The sequence below is a fragment of the Vidua macroura genome, chromosome 18 (genome assembly GCF_024509145.1).
Source record: "Vidua macroura isolate BioBank_ID:100142 chromosome 18, ASM2450914v1, whole genome shotgun sequence".
Lineage (NCBI taxonomy): Eukaryota > Metazoa > Chordata > Aves > Passeriformes > Viduidae > Vidua > Vidua macroura.
The window spans coordinates 2,480,198-2,488,891 of NC_071588.1; the positions used below are offsets into that span (position 1 = coordinate 2,480,198).

The 8,694-nt window shown below is 40.5% G+C and overlaps 1 protein-coding gene across 2 annotated transcripts; it reads right to left on the reverse strand.

Moving 5' to 3' along the window:
• Window positions 1-276: 276 nt before the first annotated feature.
• TCTN2 (tectonic family member 2) lies at window positions 277-8,446 on the reverse strand. 2 transcript variants are annotated; one of them, XM_053993711.1, is made up of 18 exons: window positions 8,328-8,446; window positions 7,491-7,604; window positions 7,133-7,206; window positions 6,805-7,000; window positions 6,500-6,600; window positions 6,057-6,253; window positions 5,701-5,824; window positions 5,073-5,208; window positions 4,379-4,444; window positions 3,857-3,985; window positions 3,520-3,597; window positions 3,129-3,209; window positions 2,705-2,816; window positions 2,223-2,326; window positions 1,685-1,835; window positions 913-1,038; window positions 736-824; window positions 277-519 (listed from the first exon to the last, which is right to left on the reverse strand). In XM_053993711.1, exons 1-18 carry the CDS (start codon window positions 8,404-8,406, stop codon window positions 413-415), a joined length of 2,064 nt encoding a protein of 687 aa, XP_053849686.1. In that variant the 5' UTR covers window positions 8,407-8,446; the 3' UTR covers window positions 277-412. The 2 variants fall into 2 exon arrangements, with proteins under 2 accessions (XP_053849686.1, XP_053849687.1); XM_053993712.1 differs by lacking the exon at window positions 8,328-8,446 and adding an exon at window positions 7,926-8,039.
• Window positions 8,447-8,694: the final 248 nt, after the last annotated feature.

An 8,694-nucleotide genomic window follows, 5' to 3' on the forward strand; every position in this document is an offset into this window, starting at 1 on the left:
TGCCAATGCAAAGCATTAACTGGAAAAGAGAATTTCAGATGAACACGTGAAAACAGCTGAAGGGCTATGATTCTCAGAAATGTGAGAAGTCTGCCCACTGCTCCAAAAATAGGTGGGCACAAGGGGTTTACTGTCAAGAGTCCTAGGAGAAGAGAACCGGCTTGAGAGGACAACAGTCCATCCATGAGGACAATCCCAAACCCACTGCAGCCTCTGGGCTGGACTCGCCACCTTCTTGAAGTCAACTCTGCACTTTGCTACTCCAAACACAGAGTCTAGAGCTTAAAAATAATTTATTACTTTTGTTTTAAGTAACAGCCATTTTCTGTATGCTGTAGAAGTACTGATTTTATGTATCTTTAAATGTTTACATAAATTGTCTACAAAATCCAAGAATGTTTCTCCATAATTTTTACCTGTTCCATAATTTAGAAAACCAAGGGTTGCTCATAATCGTTGCAAGTAAAACAAGAAATGCCAGAAACAGGCCTTTAGCAAGACACTGGGAATATGGTTCTCCTGAAAAAAAAAAAAAAAAAAAAAAAAACAACAACAACAAAAAAAAAAGTGTAAGCATGTGAGAGCTAAATTTTAGTTTATACAACAACCCAAACATACAGATAAAAGTGTATGCAAAAGCATTCTTTCAGACAACTCCTCACATCTTATTATGTTTCAAAGAAATATGGCCTTTCATGTTTTGTGGCATCCCACATTGTTTATCCCACATTTTACCTGTGTAAAAGCGTGTCAGTGGATAAAGGAGTTGTGGCCAGCACACCTCATTTTGATTGCAGTCAAACTCTGCATAAATCTTCTGATACCTGGAAAAAAGGAACTTTTTGGTCAATGTAATTCACGTTACATCTGCTGAACATAATGGGAGGTTATCAATGTTTTTACCAGAACTACCTGGTCACTGGAGGGGGTGGTTGTGCTGGGACTTCAATGAACTGAACAGAAGCTGTGATGGGAAGAAAGCTGAGGGTGTTTCTGCAGCCAAGCCCACACTGGAACTGCCATAAGACTGTTGAGTAACTGTAACAAAAAGTATAACTATTGCTTGAGGGCTGGAAATGGAAGTTTAGACCCTAAACACAAGCAGGATAGGACAAAACACACAGTATTTATGAGGAGGTTGATAATCCCTGGATTTTCCACATCGTACAAGGGGAGAACTTGCATAGTCTGGAAATGAGGTAAAACAGAACAGAATCCCACTTATTTGATAGGGATTGACTTGCTGGAGGAGGGGAAGTGTTTGCAGAGTGAAAATTCCCTGTTTCAGGAAAGAATAAAGCATTTAGCTCAGCTCCCAAGAGCTCTGCAATGGGGTAAGCCAGAACGCAGGACAATCTTGTTGCTTCCACCACGTGACTCCTGATGGGATGCCCTGTGTATGCTTGCTGCTGGCAGCATAATGTGTTTTATTTAATATTTCAGTGAAGTATAAAGATTATCTGCTTTTAATCATTAATTTTTTCTTTAATTTTCATTTCAGAGGGAGAAAGGCTAACCTGGTTGTGATCAAAAGAATTTGGGTTGCAAAGTGAAAGGTGTGTAAAAAAAACAGCAACAAAACCTACCCTTTTTGTCTGTAAAATTAATTTGGGATATGTTAGGTAAACAAGGCTCAAAACGAAGCATTTCTTTGTCAGATAGTCAGAGACACAACTCACTTTACCTGATCTGCACAGCAAGAATTTCCTGCTGGGGAATCCCTTGCACTGCTCCCACTTTAGCAAAGATTATGCGAATATTCAGGTTTGCAGGAATATCTGGACAAAAGCCTCTTAAGCCTCCAGTGCTCACATTAGAACTAAATGGATCAAGACCTATGAAGGAGAACAGAGAGATTTAAATGTAAATATTATGGAAAACATTATATGTTCCATAATTAGATTATTCTCATAGCCCAGTGAAATGCTGGTAACTGTCACACAGGAACACATTAAAAATTATTCTCTCTATAAAAACACCTAAAGGAGTAATTTATGAATGGATAAATACCGTCATATGTGTACAGGCTGGCAGTAAAATATGCAGTATCCACAGACATACTGAATTATGTGCCTCTGTGTACACATATATGGATGGATGGATGCAGACACACATATCACTAGCTTTAGGTATTTGAAATTACAATTTGGATTTATTTTGACATGCTTTGTTTACAGTATGGGCATATTTAGACTACAAAGAACAACACAAGCCTCACTTACGTATAATTTCCACCCAGTCATTTAGATCACTGTAACTGGAATTGTCCCTCTTTCCAATGTGAGTAGCTTGTATTAATGCATTCAATTTCTCTGTCACATTTCCTCTGCAAAGTAAGAATGTAACACCACACAGAATGTAAATCTGTACTGTCTTACCACTCTGGGTTGCAATATTACTGTATCCTAAGGTCAGTTTCATCTGAAATATGTCATCACACAACAAAAATAAACTTCAACTATTGAAGTGAAGAAATGGAAAAGTATTGCAGCCAACACAACCCTCATTTGAATAAAGAGTGAAACCATCATTATGATTTCCCATCAAAAACAGAAGTGAGACTATTAAGCACAGAAAGCTGAAACACACACATGAATATTTAAAAAGAATGTACCAGTGCTGATGGGAGGCACTTGTAGACAGTCACATAACAATCAACAAGAGGGATGAAGCAGGGATAAACAATTCAGCCTGTGTGGCTCACCTTAAAAGGTTGCAATCTTCATTAATATCAACTTCTAGAATGCACCCAGAGTATGAGTCTACTCCAAACAGAACTGGTCTGTCAGTTGCTGATGCACATAAACCTCTGCCAGCTGTGAAATGAAAACATCTCACTTGAGCTTTCCTATTATCCACCTTTGGATCTCCAGCTTTCACTTTTGTGCAAAACATCAAACATTAGAATGCAAACTCAGCGTGGCAGAGTTCAAAAACAGATATAAATCATTCAATTTTCCAAGAAAGCATTAAAGGTTTTCTCACTGACCTTTGGAAGTTTGGGAAAGGAAAGCAAAATCTGGCAGAAATTTTTAACTAAAATATGTTTTAAAAAATCCAAAAACCAAATAAAGCTCCAAAACTTTAGCATTAACTACAATTGAAGTTGCAACCTCACAAGCCAGTACCTGGCTGCCAAATGTTGAGGCTTCCAAGAGGATCAGAATCATTCAGATTTGCAGCTTTCACTGGTTTTCCAACTTGATACCCTAAACACAGAAGGGTAAATTATCAACACTGTAGAAGAATCTATAAGCATTAGCATTGTTTAAATGTAATCAATCTTGAAGTAAATGACAAGACATTTCCACTGCTGTGGGAATGGTCTCACTTTAAATGATCAAAATCTATGCAACAAAAGCCTAAGAACCACTCACTGCTACTGGCAGTGCAGTAAGGCAGGAAGGCGAAGGCTGGCAACATAAAGAAGTACAAAAGAAATACAAAATGTAATCACTGATAAGAATATGTACAGTACGAATTTTTTTACTCTTAATAGGCAAAATGAAGTATTAATACCTGGATTCTCAAACAGTTCCTCTCCATTAGTACTGTTTAAACTTAGAAATTCGACTGTGAATCTCTGTGTCAGGATTTCTGGTGAAAGAAAAAAGTATTACTTTTAAGTAAGTAAATTAGCAAAATGTATGTTCTATGTAGGGCACAAACTTCTGTCTTTCATTAGTGACAGAAGATTCAAATTAACACAAATTAATGGAAATCAGCCCCAAAATTTTCTTTCTAGAGTCCAAGGGAAATTATTTTTAAGAATTAGTAAATAAGAGATTCTATCACAGAATTTCCATACAGAAGACAAAGAAATAAATCAAAAATCATAAAAGAAATTTCCTGATACCTCCATCACATAAGCTTCCAAAGAAGACAGTGACATTTACTTGCTCAATATTCTTGTCTTTCCAAATGAATTTATAATGCTCTGCAAAAGTTACATTTTGACACAGAACCTCAGCAGCAAGAAGGTTTTCTGGCAGAAGGAAAAAGAGAAAAGGTCATAATGAAAAGCACTCTAATTAGAAAGCTCTGCTACTGCAGCTGACAAAGAACACATTAAAACCTTGGCAAAATTCTGGAAACTACAACATTCATCTTTTTGAGAATTTATTTTACTGTTTCAGTGTGTAATGGTGCAATCCCCCATGTATGCAAGGTAAGGAACCTGATTTTCTGACCAACTGTGATGAACTGGAGTAAATTAAATACTTCCTGCTTTGCAGGAAGCCAGTTTACTTTTTCAGTCTTAGATAACATATAAAATTCCTCCTAAGAATTGCAGCAGGTAAACATTTTAGACATCAAAATCTATTTCATATACAATCCAGGTTAAGTAAGAAACATTAATTAAATGGAAGAGACCTACCACTTTCAGTGATGAATTTGCCCCTGTCAGTGATGGCTCTGTAGACAACATTTTGTTGGATGAAGTCTGAGAACGAAAAACAAACAAAGACTTCTGTTTTCATACCCAAGGTGCAATCCTTGTTGTTGTGAAAACTGAGTAGGAAACTATTTTGAAAATTAATTTTGGTAAAGACCCAGACTGTTTATGTATTTTGAAAGCAGAGCTAATTAACTGTGGGTCTTACAGAGGTAATATAGACTAACAAAATTAGACAATTATGGAGCATAAAATAAAATAAAATACGTTCATGCTGGTAATCACATTATCTCAAACTCCAGAATGACTCTTCATAAGTACAGGCTTTTGTTATGCAGAGAGTAACCACTTCTCCCTAACTCTAAAACGCTGATGCTGCACCCTCCTGACAGAAAAACGGCTCTGCAAGAGTCTGAAAATGAGTCACCAGGAACAGCTAAATGGGACACAAAGGCCCATCCTGTTATTTCTTACCTCCTAAATCTTGGGAAACAGTGGGACACTTGCTAGAAGGTCATGAGAACCAGGAACAGAACATCCCCAAATGCTGAAGTACAGGTACCAGATAACACAGACGTTACATTTAGCAACTGTGCCAACAGCCCTCGGGTTTGTTCTGTTCCAGCAGCTCTGAGAAACAATGAAACACATTCCTGCTTGGATTTGTGCAGCATACCTGCAGTGCCAGTGTTTATCCTCACATCACGGGGCAGGCCTTCCTTGTAAGACCCCACATTGGTCGGGCACTTGACATCAAAGTTGTGGAGATAGGCCACAGGAGCATTCCCAACACACTGTCCAGCCATGGATTGCTGCAGGGGGTTCACAGAAATGAGAATTTTCTAGCCCCTTGCTTTTCATTTGAAGATTACTTCTTAGTAAAATGCCCCACGTGTGCACTACAGCCACACATAACACTTTGGCAAGCAAGCTATCTGATGATATAAAACCACCTCAGCCTCTGGCAAAAGAGAGGTTAACATTTTAAAAGCACAGCCTTAAAAGTAGTTTCAATGTACACCACGACTTCATCTTCATTTGTGAAAATAATTACAACCAACAAGTCTCTCCAAAATGTATTACCTTTTGCAGGGGTGGGCAAGGGGATGACAAAGGATAATTTTTACTTTGTGGTTTTGTTTTGGACTTTTTGATCGTTTTTTGAGGGTTTTTTGTGACAAATACACCCCACCACTTCCCAACATCAAGCTGCTGAAATTGGATGCAAAGCCATAAGGAGAGTGATGCAGGGAGTTCCAAATCAACCAAGAGGAATCAAAAGCTCATAAGCACCAAGTGATTACCTGGGGAACAGTAAAATACTCATCTTCTTCTGTTATAATTGGATCTCCTTCTCTGTAACCAGTGAAAGGTTTCCCAGGAGAAGTTTGTAGAAGGATCTTAAATGAAGGAACTTGGGGTGAAGAACTGCAAACAAGTTTAAAAATTAAACTCTTTACCTCCCACAAATAATTACAGGTTTGCTTTCATGTCCCCTGTTCTTATATACTAACAATGACATTACTCCACTTGCATTTAAGGTTTGCACCCTAAAACCCTAATTTCAAAGTAACTTCCATTATAAAGACAAGTTATATTTTTGGTTGCATAATGAATGTGATGAGAGTGTGATGAGAAAATAAATTTTCTTAAGACTTACATAGAGCCATGATAAAAATAGCCAAGAAATGGTGTGTTGTCAAGAGAAGACTGTACACAAAGGAAGGGAAACCACTCAGGGGTATATTCCATTGACTGGGAAGAGCACAGCTGGTCATAAGGTGGGTTTACATCCCCACCAAACACTCCAGTGAAACATGATCCATTGAATAACTGCTGCAAGTCTGGTGTACACTCCTGAAAGGGAAAACTGGTCACTTTTTAGCAAGTTAATTGCAATACTTATGGCAATATAAAGCCAAACTTACAGGTAAATCAAGCAACTTTGTATAGAGAACATATTTATTTTCAGAAATACTGGAATATCCAAACACCCCCTCTGGCTCATCTAGTCTGAAGCATTCAGTACCTCTCTCTCCCCGCAGACAAAAGAGTCTAGAAACTTTGAAAACACTTAATCAAAGTTTAATAAGAAATCAGTACCAGATCACAGCAACAACGAACATCACAAGCTCCAGCTGTTAAGTTACAAGGACAAGAGCCCAAGGGCTTAAATGCCTGGTTTGGGATGATAGTTGCATTTTCTGTAACAGAAGTAGAAGAGAAAATCAGATTAAGTGGGCAGAAATCCAAATAAAAAGACCATGCACACTGCAGTTGATTCTGTGTAGAAACCTTGTTTAAAATTCCATTGATTGCTCAGTACCTCTTATTGCTGCCCTAATACCGATTTTTCCATACAGAGAGGAAAAGAACAGCCAAAATGCCATTTCTTCTTTAGCACTTACCTGACACATTTCCTGCAAAGGAAGAGTTGGCAAATATTTCAGCTTGAATCAGGAGCTGTGCCAGCATCACTGAACCACGGCAGGCTAAAACCTGGAGTGTTTCCACCACGCACAGAGGTGAGGGGCAGCACTCGGTGGCATTGGGCAAACACAGCTCCAGAGTTCTGCTGAGGCTTACAGTCACACTGGAAATGTTCTGGAAAACACAAAACAAAGTTTGACAGCTCTGATAGCTTGTATTAAATTGATCTTGTCTATACCATTTGTCAGCTTCTCAGAGAGAAGCTAGAATGAAGTGGAATAACAGAAGAATCAGTATTCTACACACCACACCAGGAGTTACATCCAAATTCCAATCTCCAGCCCTTTTACTTCCGCTGCAATTTGCAAGTTGCAATTTTCCTATAACAAAATAAAAATTTTAAAGGTCATTTAGAAAGGACTGGGAAATGAGAAGTACATTTAAACTTTTCTTGTGCCTTCAGATACACCCTCAGGCCCAGCTCACACAGAAAAAACTGAGAACTAAGGGGTTAATCACAGGAATGTCTGAAATTCCCATTTCTGTAACGATTAAGACACTAAATGACATGCATTACCATTTCTCTAGTAATTTTTGTGTCAAAAAATATTAACAAGTCAAATGTATCTATTTACATGGGGAAAGGGGGTTGAAGTGTTCTTACCTGGCTCTGCATCTCTAGGACTTAAAATTATAGAAAAATTAACTCCTGAAGAATTGCCGAGAAAAAATGAATTTACTCTGGGCCCTGACATATGAATAAACGAAGGCTGAAAGACTGAAAAAAAAAGAAAAAGAAATAAGTTGACTTAAAGAGGTAACATCTGTAAGACATAGATCTTGTGCTTGGGCTATATTCTTACACTCTTAGACTTGTCACAAACAGAAGAAAAATATCATGTAATGCCTAGTACAGGGTTGTATTTCCATTCTTGCCAAGTGTTGGAGGAGTGGGTGTAGCTTTCTATGTCACAAGTTTACATGTGTGAAGATGCCCAGTAAACAGGCAGTAAAATAACATTACAGCACTTACAGCCCACGCAGATACTACACAGCTCAGCAATACCATATTTAGCATTTCTTGCTGACTTCAGCTTACACTTTTTAATTTCTTGGGGCCATGAATTGTGCGAGGGATGTCCCACCACCTGCGATCCAGGAGCTGTGGGCTCCTGAGTTCTGCATGTGGACGCAGTGCCAAGTTTAGGGTTCGGGGTTGGGAGCTTCACTGGATTTTTCTTTCTACGCTTTGCCAAGGCTGAAAGGTCCGACGTAAACTGCTTCACCCTCCCGCTCTGTGCTGAGCAGCGGCAGGAGGGCACGTTCGGGTTTGGAAGGGGCGCCCAAGGCCGCGCCTTGGGGAGCCCTCAGGGTCCGCGCCGCCTCCCCTCACGCCCACCCGGGCAGATCCCGCCGCGGGCCGACCGCCATCCCCACACCCCGCCCGGCCCTCGCCCCCCGGAGGTCACCATTCACTGCGGCCGCTCACGCCCTGACCCACCGGTGTCCCCGGCCAGCTGCCCGGGGCAGGGAACCGCCCGCAGCAGCAGCAGCAGCGCCCCGAAGCTGAGGGCCCCCATAGCGCTACGGCGGCCGCCCGGCCGCCATCTTGCAGCGCCAGCGCGGCGCCATGGCAACGCGGAGGGCGGGAACGCGGCCGCCTCACGGGAAGGGCGGGAACGCGGCCGCCTCACGGGAAGGGCGGGAACGCGGCCGCCTCACGGGAAGGGCGGGAACGCGGCCGCCTCACGGGGAGCGATGGTGGCGGCGGGGCCGGGCACAAACTAACAAAGCTAACAACGCTAACAAATAAGCTCTAAGTGTGTGAGAAAAGAAAATAAATTAAAGTTTAGGGCTCTCAGATCTGA